The following is a 19,267-nucleotide window of genomic DNA, read 5'->3' as shown; positions in this document are numbered from 1 at the left end:
TTATTGACTTGTGTCTCATCACGACAAATGTCTCCATAACAGTTGGATGTGTATTTATTCTGTTTAAGCAGAATAATTATAGAAAATGAAAAAGCAAGCAGTGTTTACTACAAGCCAATAAATGACCGGTATTCCAGATCCTTTAAACATGAAACTTAAGCAGTGCCATACACAGACATTCAGCAAGCACTTTTGTGTACCTGCTTAGTAATCAACAGTGGTGATTGGTATGCTGCTTGCACAAATCGGGTAGTTTATGATGCAAAATTTGACTATAATAACCCAGCTGTAAATTTGAGGGTCATTACACAAAAGTGACTGACAAAAAAAAGGAAAACTTGTATAAGCCTTATAATGAAGTTACTTTGTCTCCATACAAGAGGGTCACCCATGTGGGGCTCATTCACTATGGACAGTTGAAGACGTGCAAGGAACTGTAATGACAACAAAATAAAAAAACATTACAACATAAGGCTGGAATTTGAATTTATCCAATAGTCACTTTTGTGAAATAGCCCTAGAAATAGAAATTTCTAAGAACAATAAGTGCCAATCTCTTTTTGTGAAAGGTAGGAAAGTAAGGAACATGTAGTCACAGATCATGAGAGGGAGCTTTGATTACCATGCACAAGTAATTTATACCTAAATATCTGCATGTTCAGTTAATAATACTTAACATTTTGTTTCAACAGAAATGAAAAATTGTAATAAACCAATGTGAGAACTGTACCAGGTTTAGAGATAGAGACATGTCAGGTGAAAGCTCCAAAGGCAGCGTGGCATAACAAAACGAGAGACACCTCAAGTAATAAAATAAAACTCACTCAGTATGAAAAACCCACATTCGGCACTGTTTGAGTCTGTTAAACACATCTTAGATACTGAGGCAAAACATTTTCACCAAGAAGACATCAGGACATACAGTGCTTTCATTCCTTGGTCTGTGCTAATGCAGCTCGATTTGCTCAGAACTGCAAACCCTCAGTAAAGCTGTGGCTGTTTCTCCAAACACTGTTATTCCCTCTAATTGCACTTCTAGCACTTTCCAGTGCAAGTGATTTTCACTCTCACTAGCAAAATATTACGAGGCCAAGTCAAAAAGAAGCTGCAGAAATAAGGAAAGGTTAGTTTCCAAATGGCTGGTACAGTTAAGCTGAAAATGCCTTACATTACTTAATCTATTACAATGACAGGAATATGTACAATTAAGTGCCATTAGTGACTACGCCTAATGAACATAATGATTTTCAAAAATATGACAATATTTTTGGATTATTATACACTTTGATCATAAAACAAAAACATATCCGGTTTGGGGCAGTATAAAATGGTAACCAAAAGTGCCCTCTTAGTAAAACTGTACAAACACTCCATACAGAAAAATATTTACATGGTGCTTTAAAAACACACTAAGTAGTAAGAACAATGCATCAAGTCCAGCTTTGGCACTCCTCTTATGTCCATTTACGCACTACACTTAAGTGCTCTTCAGTGCAAATCTCAGGTCCATGGTGCTTCAGGATGAGATCTCAGCGAGACTGTGTCCTCACGATTACGATCTACTTAAGGTTTTCTCATGATGATCAGAACAAAACAACCAGCTCTGAAACAACAGAACAAGCAGCCACAATTATGGACAGGATATTAGCAAAGGTCTTTTATGCACATGTGAACATGGCAATGATCATTTGGTCCCAATATCAAGCTGCCATCCTGGCCAATCCTGGCACAGCTGAAGTGTGTTAATTACACAGTGATAACTTCCTGGGTGAAAGGGGCTGCAGCTGTGGTATCTTAAAGAAACAGTTCACCATTTACCCTCACGCTTTCTAGTTACACTCAATTTTCTATTATCTCTGAAATACATTCCTTTATGTAGACATCTTGCCCCTCCAACTGCCACTTATTACTCAAACACACATAGCAGTCATACACAGGCAAGGTGAGTACAGTGACCTGCCCAAGGACACATCGGCAATATGTTGGTGGAGGTGGGTGGATGAGTACTGAGCCACTGTGGCCCGAGTGAACTTTTAGTGTTATTCAGTTAAAATATTTCTCTAAATTGTTATCTACTTACATCAGCCTGTAACTCTGCCTGGTTGCTCCAAACCCAAAATATCTGTGTCTGCTGCTGCTTGAGGGTCTTCCCCCACCTCAACAGTCACCTTTACCCACCTGAAAAGCACACAATTTCAATAGTTATTGGCTAAAGTACTTTCCACAAAGACAGCAATAGATTATGTGTCCAAAGAGAGGAGTCACCTCCCACTGTCTGCAGCATTGTCACTGGTTTTGTCTGGCCTTGACGGCTTCAGGACAGTTACTCCGTGGTCCAGCTTTTCTGGTAACCACTGCACTGTCTCTTGGTCCAACTGCTTTGACTGCTCTGTCATATTCTCACCACTAATTTCTTCTGCAGTGCATAAAGAAAGTGCTTAAGAAAATGTACTAAATATTTTATTTATTTTATTGTTTTGAAAGGGTTTTACCTTTTGCAGTTGAGGTTTCTATAGAAATACATTGTGGTTTCTCTGATTTGTTTTTTGCTTTCAGTTGCTCTTGCATCCACTCTAGTGTTTCACCACTTTTTATAGCAGAGCGGTGGTCCTTGAACCAACGCACAATGTCGGTGCGTCCCAGGCTGGTTTGGACCTCCAGCTGACTGTACTCTTCTGGAGAAGGCCACTGTGTCCGACAGAACATCTGTTTGGAATAAAAAAAATTATTAAAAGATAGGTCAATATGACATTTTTAATTTGTCCTTGTGAATGCCGTTTTCTTCTACACAATAATAAATTATCACATTATCATTTCCCATGACTTGATAAAATGTTAATTAATATTGTAATTTTACAGAAAACACTAAATCTCCGAGAATTTCAAAATGAGGCTTGTTGCACATAGTCAAGTCAACATAAAAAATATGTATGGAGAATCATTACAAATACACAAAATCTCCAGTATGTAGCCCATGTAGTATATTTCTTTCATTTAAGAATGCAAGTTGTGTTCTTTTTTACCTCTCTGAGCAGAGTGAGGGAGCGGCTGGTGATGGGCGCAGGACTGTTTGATGCAGAAAGGATGGGGGGATGGGGCGAAGATGAGGAGGAGGAAGTGAGGATAGGGGGAGAGGCAGAGGACAAGAGAGTCGGCGGATGTGGAGAGGATGCTGCCAGGACCGGAGGAGATGCGGATGAACAGGAAAGAAGAGGGGGGTGGGGGGAGGAGAGATGGTGTTTCCCCTCCTGTTCACGGTGAGATGCCCCATTCTGCATTGCCCCTGGACGATCCTCTGCACTCTTCATGCTGAGCAGAGCCTTCTCCAGAGCTCTCCGCTCGGAAAACCAGCAGTCAACCTCGGTTTTGGAAAGACAGGTGTCCTGGGCCAGCTGGTCTGCAAGAGGACCAAAGTATAAAAAATATTGCAAAGTGGTCAACAAAGATGCCAAAGAGAGGTCCAAAAACTTGTCTCTCCAGGGGATGGTACAACAAGCTCATTAAAAACATCCCTGCTACTTTGGTCAAGCTGATAACCCCAAGAGACAGCACTGCACTTCCACAGGAGTGATTAAGTCACACCGAGTAGAATACTTTTACTACTGATCTGTGCAAGAACATTTAACATCTAAATATCAAAAATAATTTGGTATACAAGCTGTTGTTTGTTGGCGCAGAAAGGGAACAGAGACCACTAAAAATATATAAAGTCAATGTCATTTGAGCCTATAATTGATGAACACGTACCATACTGAAATGTATTGGAGAGTATTATTACCTAGCTCAGCCTCTGTTGGACAGCTGATCTTTTGGAAACTCTCCTCCAGAGCCTTCAGCTGCTCAGAGCTCTTCCCCTTGACTCTCTCCAGCAGCGGAAACTGACTTGGAACAGTCTTTTTCACTGGGCCGTCTTTGGAGGGAGTATTGACTTCTGCTTTCACAAGCACAGGTGGGGGAGGAACACCTTTTAGATACAGTTTAAGAAAAGAACATGACTAAGCAGTCCTTTAGCCTGACAGAAATGCATTTTTTAAGTCACTTTATAAAAGAAGCCTCAAGTAATTCATTAAGGCTCCATTTTTACCTTTGAGATTGAGAAGTCTCTGCTCACTGAACCACTTCTTTATTTCTCCTCTGGAAAGCCCTGTGTTCTCTATCAGCCTGTAAATCTATAATATAAAATAATAATAATAATAATAATAATAATAATAATAATAATAATAATAATAATAATCTTTATTATTTTATTGTAAGTCAGAATATTGATACCTCATCCTCCTCAGGGAAGGGGCACTGTGTGTAGCTGGTCCTTAGCACAGACAGTTGCTCTGCAGTTTTGTTTGGATCAACTGTGAAGCTCAGGACTTTGGGTGAAGACAGTTTGGGAGAAAGCACAGGGGCAGAGATAGTTTGAATTATGGACGGCCGTTTGCTCTCTGTGGAAATCACAGGGGAAGGCAGGGGTCTTTTAAGCGATTGTGCAACCTGAAAAAATAAAAACACCTCATAATAATAATACCTCAAGAAAAAGATTTGACATTGTATATTCTTTCCTTTCACAAATTATTAATATTAGAGGTTTTAACTTTGGCTTGATGCTAATTCTAAAAAACAGGAAAATAAACAAGAGCATGTGTACATTTGGGTTTTTTTGGGTTGCTATATAATAACGTGAAGAATTAAAGATTCTAAACATACAGATTTGACATACATATTTAGTGTACCTGGTTAGCCACAGTGAGAGCCAAAGGGGCACAGGTGACAGCAGATCCATTTGCCACAGGTGTGAGCACCAGGCTTGTCTGTCCCACAAGTTGACAGGGGAGCGGCTGGAGGAGAGAGGCTGTGGGTGGGGTGGATTTGGAGGCTGAGGTGGGGGTTGAAGAATTCGAGGATATTTGCGAGTTGAGCTGAGGGGCCACTACAGCGAATGTTTGAGAGATTGTACCGTTAAACATTTTCTTTCTTGCTTCTTCAACCTGTTACATATACAGAAATACAATTTACTTACTTTGGTCATACAGGATTTCTATCCGTACAGTATAAAGTGTGATATTTACCTCCTCTGGTGACCAGCTTATACCCTGTTTTAGCCGTTGTGTGGTGAACCAAACTTTGATTTGCTCTTCTGGGTGTTTGGAGGCTGCAGTAAGCCATGACAGCTCAGCCTGGGTTGGGTAAGGAAACTTGTTGAAGGAGGAGATGAGGGTCAAGTTATCGTCAAGCGAAGGGTTATATTTGGTTGTATTCAAGGGCACAGCAATCTTGGGCACCTGGAACATAAAACAAACAATACAGATAATTTAGTTTAGAACATTTAGAAATAAAGCTGAGGGTGCTATTGTATTGCTTAGCTATACAAGTATGATCTCCTCCAAGTTATTTGTTGTAACATATGGAAATAGTATTGCAGTTGTTATTTTAAACAAAGTATGTATAGCTACCACAATCTAGAGAACTAGGCCTGTCATGATAATATGTATACGTGTTGCATTTAGCAGTGTGGCAAACCTGTGTGTAGTTGAGAGGCCGCTGTAGTGAAGGCATGATGTGAGCAAGGCTGTCCGCTTTGAGGAGTGTGGACTCTGGGATGATGACTGTTCCGTTCACATTCACTGCGGTGATTGGCTTCTTAACCAACTCTGGGGCAAGTTTACCCAACGTTCCATCTGTCCATCTACTATCCGAAGTCATTATTTTTGGTTTGCTGATTTTGACTGCAGTCGATTTATTCATATCCTCCACTTTACCAGAAATGGAGCTAGAAGAGTTGTAAATAACAGCATTATTACTGCATCCCTCTATAGTCTGTTCCAAGATTGTCTGATTGTTCATTTTGATGCGTTTGAATTTAAAGTTGCTCTCCCCCGGATGACACCTCTCGTTGTGCTCTGTTAAGGTGTCAAATTTCTTGGTGTTAAAATTGCAGACAGCACACAGGTACAATGGGTTCAAGATAACATTAGGGTGGTTAGCATCCACATGTTCTTTAAAAGTGTTCAGATTTTGGGTAGAGAAGGGGCAGTATTTGCACTCGTAGCCTCCCTGCTGCTTTTGCTGGGACTTAGTGAGATCAGATTCTGCTGCGGTATGGTCTGTTGATGACTGGGAGTCCGATGCTTTGTCCAGTAGGTCCAAATCCATGGACAGTTCTTTCTGTGGTGAGACATCAGTTTCCATTGGACTTGAATCTCTATGGTTATTCACGTTTGCCTATAAAAGGATTCATTACAAAAAATTGGTTAAAATGACATTATTTAAAAACATGTCCAGAAATCCAAAAATATGTACAGCGTACCTGTAAATCACATGGATCCTCCATTTCATCGTCATCTGGTTCCACTATGGTATGATCTGGTCGGATCATACAGGGAGTAGATGCTTTTCGTCGACTAGCCATGATGTTGGCTTATGCCCAATGTCACCTTTGTGCTTAAAGTTAAGGTGCCTGGTTTGCTCCACCCCAGTGTCTGAGTGAGAGGCAAACAGTATTGCAGAAGGTGCAGCAGAAAGTCCAGCCAGAATGAAAGGAAGGACTAGGTATAGACCAGGTGTAGACCAACAAGCTTGTACCCTCAACCAGGGGACATGAAGGTCCAGTGGAGATAGGAGAGTTGTGCACAATGTTGGGGGGTCGAGCTGACAGTGTCAGCTCCAGTTCTGGAGGAGCTCCTGCATGATGGGTAATTACCTAAACAAAGAAAACAATCATATTAACTCCATTTACTGATGGACTAACAGATTCAGGAGCAGGACCACGCCTCAACCTCCTCCTGCTCTTCTCCAGCGAACCACAGTTCACCTTAACCACACCTCTAATTACCCAGAGGCCACATTTATACAAGCCTAGTTCAGCAACACCGTCTGTCTCCGCTCTCTCGACCCCTTCTCCCCACCCCGTGTATCTTGTTCATCTTTCAGAGGGAAGGTTCTTTCCCCAGCCACCACATCTATCCATATAATCAATAAATGTCTTACTATAATAAACAAGTGTTTGTTATCAGTTACTTAACCATATATGGACTTTGTTCAGCTCAGTTAAACAACAAAACTTTGAGCATCAGTGAAACTACTAAAAGTAGGCCTGCCATGATAACATATTTTCAAGTTCAATATATTGTTGAAGTAAATATAGATGATAAACAATAATACTGAAACAATATACCAAAAACTATTCTAAATGTAAATATTGTAAAAAAAAACAACAAAAAAAGCAAACAAACGTGAGCTGCAATAAATAGCAGAATGAAACACTTTAGTAGAGTTTGCATCTGTAATGGACCATAGACGTTATGAATTCACCTTTTTATGGCTCAAATATTATTATAGAGCCAAAAAATAACAACAATTTTTACAGTAGTGTAAAGAAAATTTACACACAATAAGTACTGACCTAAAAAAGTTGTTCCAATTTTCATATTCTGAACGATAAGAACGATAAGATTACTGTGACAGGCCTAACTAAAAGGTCTTATTGTACCAGATAAAGCTACAAGACAACACACAAAATACACTTGAAATATTATGGTTTCATCACCTTGAAAGACTATGAATATTCTGATGTGATAGTGCTTCACTGCAATCAAAATTAAAAAGATCTGATTATGCGACAACAATCCTTTTCTGTCAAAAATAATTAGAGCTGAAGTCAACATGAAAATTAAATGAGAGGCAACAAGGAATAAAATATATAAAAAGGAATAAATTATTTATTTTTTTATATTAAGGTAACAATCTACTAGAAACATTTTGTTATCTGCAAACAAATCCAAGTTTATTTCGCATATACTTTTCAAAATTTTCCATCTGGAATCTGGAGCATTCTTGATTTTTTTTTTTTTTTGTCATTTCCTTCCTGATTATCTGATCCTTTCTTTATTTAGCTTTACCTTTAATATTTACAAACACTGAAAGTAGCTCCCCATCATCCCATCACTGTCCTGAACAAGAGATACAGCCCAAGAGGACGCAACAACATTGTTAAAATGCAGACTCATTACCGTGAAGTCGCTATAGCAACTGTGGATGTCTAGCTGTAGCAGAAACACCCAACCAGAGAGACACTGACTCTGACTGTATAACATCATCAGCACTGGACAGACACAGAAAATAATTTAGGTGTGTTACAATGTCCATAATTAAGTATATGGCAGAACACATGAAACCCATATGAATTCATGACATATTTTACTATGCTGAATAAAGTGTGATGAACCAATGTTACTTGCTTTAAATGGACACCAACATATTATCACAATATCACAATGTTTAAAAGTGGTAAGACTTTGAATACAATTATTTGATACAAAAGTAAAAAAAAATGCATTGAAAAGGCCTACACTTCAGAAAAAAGACTCATGCAAGATATACACACAGTGTAAACATTGTTAAGCAAATATGGTGGCAGCATTTGTTACTCCCACTCACCCACTGTCACCGTCTGCCCTAAATTCAACAACAATCAAGACACACATCCACCACAGAGCAGTGGAAAATGTGCTGGCTTCATTTGAAACGGTACTTTAGTTATATGACCTACTGAACTTCCACTGCTCTTACAGTCTGAGCACTTATCAATGCGTTTGTGGGCGATAGTGGCACGATGACGAGAGAAAACAGCAGTTGGCTAAACCCACACAGGTAGCGAATGCACAGAGAAGTGTTTCATTTGTGCCGAGTATTTTCGCAAACTGTAACACTGCATATTTAAAATGCAGCTTAGCCATTGACCATTCACTGACACTGATTTATATGAATTTTGATTTAAAGCAATGAAGATAATCCAATGTGGGCTGGTTAGCGTGGTAATTAGGAACCATAATGAGTCATTTGGGAAAAATATTCAAAACATAGCCAACGTTAAAAAGAAGCTGACTCACAATAAATAAAAAAAACAACTCACCATGTACACAAACAGCTTGTCACATACACATTAAACTCTTCCATGGAGTGCTTCAAATCAAACTGTAAATACTGCTAAATGCATTAGATCCTCTGGCACAAGTTCTGTCTCTTTAAACATGTTTGTAAGAGGATGACAGAGTCAGCTGCTGGAAACTGTACCAACTACAGTGTGAAGACGACTAAATATCAATCAATATGAACCAATCAGACATAACATTACTGAATGTAGTGATGGGTAATACAAGACTTTTATTTTGATACAAAACTGTACTGTAACAAGTACCGCAATACCAATCTGATACCAATACAAATGAATTTTGTATTGAATGGATTAAAACACCTCTACTGCTTTAATTTGGCATATCATCATATAGTCTGGAATTTGTATATCTTCTTGACAACACTAATTCATACTATTGATAGATTACCATTATAAAACAACTAGTCTCTGCAAGTCCTTCATGATCTAATCCCAAACTCTGATAAACATTATTAACTGTAAAACCTTAAATTTATAGTACTACAGCAAATCAGTGCATTACCTGATAGCTATTGACTGACTGGCAACCCCAAAATACAACAGCCGCAAGAACGGAGGATGATAATGAACAACATTGTGTGCCTTCTTTGTCCTTGGGGTGTTATTTGATCACTTCATTTGTCTTTCTCTAAAAACAAACTCTTTATTTTCAGAATTTACTTTTGTACATGAGAATATATTTAAATTAATATTTGATTTACACACCAAAATCCCAACTTGGCTCCACTGTCTCCACCTCAGTCTCCCACCTGTTTGGTTTGTGTGTGTAGCCCAGTCAGTCTCACTGTGAGCTCCCACTGTCTGACGCTCATTAAACTTGTATGAATACTCAGCCTGGCATCCTCTTGCCAGCCTGTCTGTCTGTACTTGCCTAATGTCTGCAAGTGCGATTGGTGCATCATATTACTGGAGCCATCCTTTGAAGAAGTTACCTTAAATACCACAAGACACTAATACATTCATCAGCTATAATCAGTTTAGGCTTCATTCTGGCAAACATACAAGAAAGAAAATCAATCCAATTTTGTCAACTACTGAGGCACTAATGTCCAAAGATAGATTAAACAAGATAAAATTGTACAGTATATATTTATTTTTAGAGCAGAGAGAGTATTGGACATTCTGTGTCTGTGATATAGAAAATATGGTTATGCAAGAATACAAAACTTCTTATTTGCATTACATCACCTGTCCTTTGTATTAATTATGGACATATTTTCATATGAACGAAACTGCTACTTCTCTCTTTCCCTATGCTTGGAGTAACTGGAAATAACACATTGGCTTATGTGACTGGCTAAGTTCTTGGTTGTATTCTTTCACCACAAACTTTGATATTGCTGTTTTTTTTTTGTTTTTTTTTTGCGGGAGACACTGAGCTAATCTAGACTTTAGCATAAGAGTGCCGGAGTTTTGAAACTGTCACTGAGAGCAATACATGCAACACAGTTGCAGCAGTAATATGATGCTGATTTCTACCACTATAGATGTAATGAGAAAGTCTTTGCCATTGATGTGCTTCTGCAGCTAAACTGCCCTCAATTCAGTGTATATCACAACCAGAAAAACTGTACTCCTCAGCAACAGCTCTGTTAGCATAACTGTACTAGGCGTCCGTCTTTGTTTTGTTTTCCCCCATTGAATTCCTGTTCCACAAATCAGCCACTGCAGAGTGCCGGACTGAGTCAGGGTGAGTATAGTGATGCTGAAGAGAAGCAGAGGCATTAATACAACAGGTCCCAGCAGGGGTGTGCAAGGCAGAATTTCGGACCAGAGCAGAATTAATTTAAATCTCATCACAGAGCTCCTCTAGTGTGCAGCAAAATGGTGCACTGTGTGATACGTTCTGCATAGCAACAGAATTGATGACAGGAATGGAGACCTATGAATATTAAGATGACAGTGCTTAAATACTCTTAGTGACAGTCCCAAGCCTGAAAAAGTAATTTCTTTCATAGGCAATATTTATTCAGTAGTGACCCCTGAAGCAACCTGTCAGGAACAGTGGGCACTAGAGTGCAGCACACTGGGACCCAACTTCCGAGCTTGAGTTAGGCTTGGTAAGGACTATCTTAGTGGAAGGATTTTACCTATTCATGCAGCCTTAGAGCCACTACCACAATATGTCCAGCTGGATTGCAGAACTTGGAAAAGGTTCAACTGTGCAGCATGGGGTAATAGTGCTGCAGTTCTTTATATTTGTCATCGGCATTTCAAATCCTGTTCTGGTTAACACTCTTTAGGTTACAAAAGCCCAATGAGACATTTTAACACGCTGCCAGGCTGTGGCAGCTTTGACCTTGTTTGAACCAAAACAATGTTGAGAGACGCTGTGGCCTATATACAGTGCATTACCAAATATGTCAAGCAGGCTGCTCTGCATTCAACTCCACACCCACTTCACTTTTAAACAAGGCTACCATTTCTCTGGATTGAAGGAATGCTAATCTATGGAATCATCTAATATATTATTGTAAATTTAATATAAATTAAACTTGTCCTTAGTCCTATGCGTATCACTCTGATTTGAGTTCTTCAAATTATCAATCTGGGATGAGTTTCACTGAAAACAATTGGAAAATGCGGAATGTCATGATGAGTATTTCAATCAAACTGGTCAATGCATCACAAATGGAACAAGCCAAAAAAAATAAAAAAAATCTAACATCTTGTTGAGAGAAAAGCACAGACATCATCCCTGTTCACAAATGCAAAAATTGCTTACCTTTTGCATGTTTTTCACAAACAAAATAGTCCGTACTGATAATAAAATGGGCTGAAGTACATCTGTCGGTGTTGCCATATTTGTTTTGGTTCGCTTAAGCGCTTTGCCTTTGGCTTCTGCACAAACCTCAATGCTGCTCTGTGATTGGTCGGCCTTCCTGATTATCTTTACAGCAGGGGTACGCCAAAATGGATTCTCGTGAATTTGTGAACAAATATCGCGAGAGTCCATCTTGGTGTACAAGGTTACCCTAATACATCTATGTCACGAGTAGAACTGGACCAACCAGGACTACACTGGGCTCAGACAAGGACCAATCCAATATAAGCGTAAACGTATCCCTACAGGCTATAGTTTACGGTTTATCATACAATCCTCAATAACAGACTGTGGAATAAAAGAGATCAGGTGTAGTTAGAGTTCTACTTATTTCAGACATATGTAGTGTTATAATAGGTGATACATGACAGTATGTGAAACAGTTATATTCAAATATAAAACAGTAAAATTGACATTCTGACTAGTGCTGGAACCCAGTTGTAAAACCAGACAGTCCACTATTACTATTGGACCACCAAATACCACACATGATGAAAGCACTTTCAACAAGTTTCAGTGCCAGAACTGGCTCAATACACTCACTCAGAAAGGGCAAGTTTTAAAAATATCTGCGTGTCACCCACTCCAAAGGTTTCCACGGTAACAGGGTAAGCAACAATGATCATGTCTTGACGCAGGAGGTGCTACTTAGCAGAGGTCAACACAACATGTTTAAAACAGTCATCCAAAATTCTTCCATCATGTTTTTATTATATTATCCAATCTTTATAGACACACAACAGACTCTGTAAAGGCAAAACAGACCTTCCTGTCAACCAGTGTCATTGTGCCAATGTTTTGCAACAAATATTTTAATCAGACTGGTAGAAACTTTCACAACTACAGATTCTGTTGTAGTCTAAGTAATGTAATGCTATAGAAAAGCAAACAAAGAAACAAACAAACATTGTAATTCCAATACTTATGGCATATTCTTATAATAACATAACCCAACAGCTCCAACATCATACAGAGAAAACCAGAAATTGATGTCATGGTGGTGAACAAACCCGGTAAAAGTGTTTCATGACAGTTCAGTACTGCAGCATACTATCATTTATAGCTTTAAGTGATTTGCCTATTTTATCCGTGTGTTCACCTCCATTTATTTTTAGTCCAAAAATAACTACAAATTGTACTTGCCAGGTTCTCATCAATACAACAAACAGTATCCTTCAAAGTAATGAGCTGCATCGGTAATTAGAAAGGCACCTGCTCAAACAACTTAATACACTTTTAGAGGTTAGAATTTTGGATTGGGTTTAGTTTATATCCTGTAGAGGCCCCAAATAATGATAATCTAGTGGACTTTGGTGTTCATTATCTTATATTTACCCAAGCGTCCCTGAGCTCTCACTGTTTCTATGGACCAGGCTTCCCACCTGTCAGTCCCGTGGCTTCCCTGCAGTGGGTGTGGCTTGCACATTCTCACTCTCGCCTTTCTCCCATTGGCTGGAGCTGGTATGAGGGTCGTGTTAGTGCAGTGTCACACGGCTGACGTGGTGCAGTGCAGAAAGACTCTTTAGTAAGCACTCTCTTTCCTCTCTCTCTATCTTTCTTTTATGCTTCTCCTCCCTCTCTCTATCCCTTTTCTCTCTTTTTTATGCCTCTCCTCCCTCCCTTGTTTCTAAACTTGAGAGATTTCGAGGGCACAGTTGGGACATGGGACTGTGCCCGTCTACTCAGGCAGAAAATGACCTACACGACAAACACAGCGAGGCTAGAAAACTTTCTCAACAGCTGCCTGCAGTGCTGCTGGTGTTTTGAATTTCACCAGCGCAATTCAATTTGTCACTCAAAGTAGTCTAATTTCCTGTGACATTGTGCAGGCTGGCAGGAGGCGTAAACTGAATTTTTAAACTCTGTTGTGCACCCTGTGAAATCCAGAGTATTCTGGAAATAATGAAACAATCCAACATAGTGTAAAATCAGCACAACAGATGAAAAATCATTATACATTTACAAGAGAAAAGGAAAATAAACTAGAGGTTCTTGGAAAACTACTGGACATGCATCTTGGCACAGATATAAACTCCAACCAAAGATCTTCTAGTTAAATGCCCTTTCCGAATGTCTACAACGCTTTCATACTCTTCTAAAAACAATATTATAATCTTTATGCGAGGGAAGGGTTTGTTCTTTGCTCCAAGGAACAGTGATACAAAGTCTTACCTAAACAGATTCAAAGAATCACGTAGATTAGAGACCTTTTCCAAAATGTTGAGAAAAAGATTGCATTTCTCCATGGTTTTATCATTAAGTTATAATAGTAACTTTTATTTATTTATTTTTTTCCATATTCTAAACATTTGCACAGTGACTGCAGTGACATTAATAAAAGAATCAGGTGTGTGCACGCTGTGTGCCACATCTAGGCCAACCATTGTTTCTCATTACACTGCTTAAAGGTATGGTCTTTGCCTTCTGGACACAATTACATTAAATTCTAATGTGCCACTAAAGTTCTTGGTGTTTTAGCATTTTCCTTTACCAAAAAGTGCCTTATTTAATTTAACCTGAACAAATCATATGCCCATTAAAGGTGCACTATGTAACTTTTCTGGTGGAGCATCAGTCACTTGTCTCCGTACATCACTGCTATTCTGTTCCACAGTATGACAAACTAGACCAAATTTCTCTATCTCCATGGAGACAAACAGGTGACACCCACAAGTTACAGGTCAGATCTTTGGAGAGAGTTCAAATTTGCATGACACTTTTCAACTACAAAGAACTCTGACCAGTTGTAAGTTTACAATGTATGAATGCAGTGAATTATGGGAAGCTCAACAGAGGTGCTGTTCTAGGACACCTTGAGATACAGATATTGCACCAACTGACACTGCCATGAAAAGCAGTCTGGTTGCAATATTGTGCACTCTTTGTTCTAATGGCATTTTCTAATGTTTATACTTTTTAAACCTCTGTTTTTGCGATTTTGTCAAATGTTTGAAGATAACTGCAGTGATTACTAATACCCTTGTTGTGCAACGAATCTGCATCACATTTATGGTTATGGAGCTTTGTCTTCAAACTCCCCCATGTCCACTCTGTGCCTCTGGGCTCCACCCACAGGTGATGAGCTCATCTGTGGTTGCCTTAGTCACCTCACAACACATCAGAGAAGCTTTGGTCCAGGCAAAATACATTATAGTTGTTAATATGTTCATATTCTTGAGTATGACACTGCACTCTGAGAAGCCAATAATTTGTATTTTTGGAGCAGAAATATCATAAAGGAAAATCCACAGATATTCCTTATTTATAAATTAAATTTATGAATAGTCAACTATTCATAAATTGCACAGCCTATTATCCACAAAAATGATTTTTTTTAAACCTGCATCATCTTAGTTAAAAAACAAAACAAAAAAAACTATAGTCCATTGTGATGCCATCTGAAACTCAGAAAGCCTTAGAACAAAGGCCGGTGTAGACGCTGATGACATCACTGCAGAGCCAAGCTAAGCAACATCCCCACAACGACAACAACAGCCTCCATGCAACCCGCAATGAGTCAGTCGCTTCAACGGGGAAATGGACACGTTATATAGCCCAGCAACTTGAGCTGTGTTGAAGGACATGAAAAATACTAAAAAGTAGAAAACCAACAAGCCTAGTCAAGAGATCCCAAACTGAAATCCAGGCAACATCAAGTATTTGAAGTGTTAAGTTGATGTCTCAAATAGAATGACACAAAATAACAGACAGGTACTGCCAAAGTTTTTTGTGTCAATTGCGTGACTAGACCTTCAGCGAATATGGGCTCACATAGACAAAACAAATAGCAGGAGGATAAGGAGTTGTGAATCATCACATTTGAAATCAATGAATATTTGGATAACTTTAACAAATCAATACAAAATTAGTTTCAAACCAAGTAATTTGAGAATTTATACCTTAATGCCTTGTGTAACATGAACTTGTGAAAATGCTAAAGCCCAATTAGACAATGTTAGACAACTACAACTATCACCTACTTTTCCTTTTTTATAACAACTTTGACAGAACAGAACTGTCAACAGGAAAATATCAAATCATCCCTCATACAGAGATATATTAAACAAAATGTTTAGGCACTCAGTAGCTGTCAAAACAAAAAGATCTTCATTTTATGACTCAATTGGTGGGTTGCAGTTTGGCACCAGTGCTGTGAATTTTACAATTGAAACTGACAGGGACAGACATAGCCTTGTTCGCTTTTGTTCTTGCCATTTGACGACTGTAAATAGTTGAAATGTAACGGGAACAAACGGCACACATCGTTTCACAGCCTGATGTTTTGGCCGTGACACTCTGGAGAGGTCAACCGCTGCAATGTACAAACGTCGGTATGTAGCAGAAGAGGCAGTGGAGGTGGATTTAAAAAATCAAACATAACAGCTGGCCAAAAAGCTGTATGTAAAATCTCTCTTTTCCAAATGCTCAGGCCCTCTTGTTGCCCTGTATGAGAAATGGGACAATGGTGAAGCAGCAACATCTGTGCATCGCTATAATCCCTAAGTAACAACAGTTAAAACAACAATATTAAAAACAGCACTATGCTAAAAGTCTTGAACAAGCTCTTGAGAAATGTAAAGAGGGGTCCATAAAATATAATGCAATGCAAATATGCAGATTGTAAAAAGGCCGCAAAAAAAAACAAAAGTTATACCTAATTTCATCCATAGCTGTCCAAAATCTGATCCAGTTCATAATTAACATGCTATTTTTATATCTAAGCACAAAATTAAAAGCTTCTCCCAATTTCAGTCACAAATTATTCATTGATGACGCTGCTCAATGTATCTAAGGAAATCCAGTCTGTGATTTTACCATTTGCTTTCTTTTCATCAATAAAAATGCTTTGCTGCAGGATCAAAATTCAAAATGTGCCTTTTGTCGCTTCAGATTACATAGTTGACATTTCTAGTCTTGACAGATCGCACCAAGGAACCATATGAGGTTGTTTTATCCTAACATGTGAAGTGCAGGAGCGCATGTCTCTATACTCGGAGGAATTACAGTAACTGAAATGACAGAAAGGTTAAAGAAGCTGTGATCAAAATCCGCCTGGTGTCTTTTATGGAGGTGTGATGGGAACTGCATCAGAAGAGATGAACACTGAGGTCAGTGTGTGCACAAAGTTTATCATCAAACATCAGGATCTGACATTATTCAAGTCATTCATGTGCATTTGGTCCCAATTACTGAAACCACCTGTTGTGTCAATGTAAGCTGGATGTTTAAGACTGCAACATGAATGAACTGGTGCATTGATTTATAAGATAGAGATTGACTGATATGGGTTTTTTTAGGGCCAATGCCGATACACATCGTTTAGAATTCAGAGCAACGATAAGCTCTGCTGATATTTTGGGGCCAATTCTGTTAAAATAGAGCTTTAAGCAGAAACTGGTGAGCCCAAACCAACTACCAGCCTAGGCAGGAAGCGAATACACAAAAAAGTACAATATCGGCTCGATATATTGGTTCACCGATATATACCTATTTATAATGTGGTAAGCATACATGAAAACTTGAATCTTTTAAAATGGCAAAGCAGGTTATTAAATCAGTTAGCAGACTGAACCAAGGGTTCTCTGTGTGCATTTATATAATTGCACATTTATCATGTTCATATTACTAAGATGTAGCTGTTTATTTTGTTCATATGTGAGATGTTGCGTTTATCCCCTTTTCATCACTGATTCAAATATGCCTTAGGTGTTCATACATCAAGCTCAATCAGTGTTTTGTGTATGCTGTAATGGCTTATGTTGTGTAATAACTGTAATTTGTAGCTGAAGATAATTATAACCATCAGTAAAAAACACTTTTTCCAAATCTACAACTCAAAGCCTAAGATTTATGCTGTCAACTATAAAACATGCCATAATATGAATGCTTGGATGATGAAACCCTGGTATGATGAACTATGACTGTTTTTGTTTACTTACAGTATAGGCCTGTAGCCTATCATTTGTTTGTTTTTTGTTTCTTTTTCACATAAACATAACTCTCCCTAAAAATGAAGTCATTCAAAGCATTCCAGTTTTCCAAAACAGGACATTGCACCCAGAGCCAGAGTGGGGCAGAGCAAGTAACTTAAGTTTGTACCCAAATAAGAAAGCTAAGAGCTGGGTTCAGCTGAGCACATATCGTGTCTTGTATGGCGCTATAGCACAGCGTTTGCAGTAAGAGCCGCGCACTGGAGGGAGGGAGCATCCCTCGGGGTAACGTTACGCCTACATCAGAGTCGCACAAATCAAAGTCTATAAACAACACCACACTCCAAAAGTTGCATTGAGACCGCAACGCCGCTCGTTTTGAGTTGGTCCACAGACGTACGGGAGAGTTTAGAGCTGCGAGACGCGAGGGGCTCCGAGGAGCCCTCTCCCCAAATGTTCCCCCTCTCTCTCGCCATCGACGTAACAACATGTCGGCAATGGACGGCCATGTTTTGCTGGTTATGTCGACACGGGGAGGAGGAAAAAGTAGACACGATGTTCTTCGTCTCTGTCTGCTACTCTCACGACCCCCGCGTTTAAGAGCAAAACTTGATAGAATTAACAACTTGGTGGGCTCATTGTGTGCAGGTGGAGACGACGGGGCAGCCAAAGTTCATGCGCCCAGACAAGTTAAAATATTTATATTGAGGCTCGTGGCGGTTGGGAGACGCACAGGGCGATGCTAGCGACGTCAACGGTCCTACCAAACAAGTACCATTAGCTATAACTTGAGAGACTTTTTAAGAAGGGGGCGTTTCGGGCAAAGACACAGAGGAAGAGTTTATCAATTTCTTACCTGCCCGCGGTTTTGGCGCGATGCTCAGGTGAAGTCGTGAGTATGGGTACAAAGCAAAGACTCTGTTATTACACCACAAAAACTGTCAAAGCTGGGCTAGGCAATCTCGCCGTGGTCCGGTAACCGAGGAGACAACAGGCGACAGGAAAGGAAAAATTGGCGATCACAAGAAGGCTCTACGCCAAAAGCCACATGACCGCCGACGTCAGAGTACGTATTTGCATGCCGTACCGAGGCGCTTGTGTCCGTCCACAGAAGATCCATAGTGCTGTAGTCGAGAAAAGTTGGGATCCAGACAGGGTAAAGTGGTGCAATAGAGTGTGCAGTCTGCGGCAGCAACACCGGAAGCTCCACAAAGCATGCTCGATGCTCTAAAAACACATGACCTGGGTTCTGGCGCCGTCAACTTTCCCTGTGCTGATGATGCCTGCCTTTCTGTTATGACCTAATTGGATATTACATGATCAATGGGGCGTCCTTGTTTCCCCCCCAAAAGCTCCACCCCTTGTTTTTGAGCACCCACCTCCTCTTCTCTCATCTCTGCTTCAACCTGGCTATTTGCGCGTGCGTTTGGAGCGGTTTGGAGAGATGCGTGTGGCTGCTGCAGTGTTTTTTTTTTTGTTTTTTTTTTGTTTTTTTGTTTGTTTTTTTGCGAGGGTTCACTCAGTACCCCATATCTACCTGCACATAAAACCGGTGTAACCACTTGGTTG

At 39.5% G+C, this 19,267-nt stretch overlaps 1 protein-coding gene across 2 annotated transcripts; it reads right to left on the bottom strand.

Moving 5' to 3' along the window:
- Positions 1 to 36: 36 nt before the first annotated feature.
- Positions 37 to 19,012, bottom strand: LOC117383265 (zinc fingers and homeoboxes protein 2-like). Of its 2 annotated transcripts, none has more exons than XM_033980386.2 (13): positions 18,555 to 19,012; positions 6,299 to 6,691; positions 5,512 to 6,213; positions 5,061 to 5,273; positions 4,725 to 4,979; positions 4,270 to 4,485; positions 4,085 to 4,169; positions 3,779 to 3,964; positions 3,024 to 3,397; positions 2,493 to 2,706; positions 2,266 to 2,416; positions 2,081 to 2,178; positions 37 to 1,603 (listed from the first exon to the last, which is right to left on the bottom strand). In XM_033980386.2, the coding sequence occupies exons 2-12, from the start codon at positions 6,398 to 6,400 to the stop codon at positions 2,082 to 2,084; spliced, it is 2,595 nt and encodes an 864-aa protein (XP_033836277.1). In that variant the 5' UTR covers positions 6,401 to 6,691; positions 18,555 to 19,012; the 3' UTR covers positions 37 to 1,603; position 2,081. The 2 variants fall into 2 exon arrangements, with proteins under 2 accessions (XP_033836277.1, XP_033836278.1); XM_033980387.2 differs by having other exon boundaries at positions 18,786 to 19,012.
- Positions 19,013 to 19,267: the final 255 nt, after the last annotated feature.

The sequence above is a fragment of the Periophthalmus magnuspinnatus genome, chromosome 16, assembly GCF_009829125.3.
Source record: "Periophthalmus magnuspinnatus isolate fPerMag1 chromosome 16, fPerMag1.2.pri, whole genome shotgun sequence".
Taxonomy (NCBI): Eukaryota; Metazoa; Chordata; class Actinopteri; order Gobiiformes; family Gobiidae; genus Periophthalmus; species Periophthalmus magnuspinnatus.
This window is presented reverse-complemented; position numbering and strand designations above follow the sequence as displayed.

What these genes read in the sequence shown, in the direction of transcription:
- LOC117383265 (XM_033980386.2), bottom strand. Translation starts at nt 6,400, where the DNA reads ATGGCTAGTCGACGAAAAGCATCTACTCCCTGTATGATCCGACCAGAT. An exon ending in CCTTCCCTGAGGAGGATGAG is followed by an intron (nt 4,170 to 4,269) that starts GTATCAATATTC and finishes TTTATATTATAG; the next exon opens with ATTTACAGGCTGATAGAGAA. An exon ending in AATGCTGCAGACAGTGGGAG is followed by an intron (nt 2,179 to 2,265) that starts GTGACTCCTCTC and finishes TGTGCTTTTCAG; the next exon opens with GTGGGTAAAGGTGACTGTTG.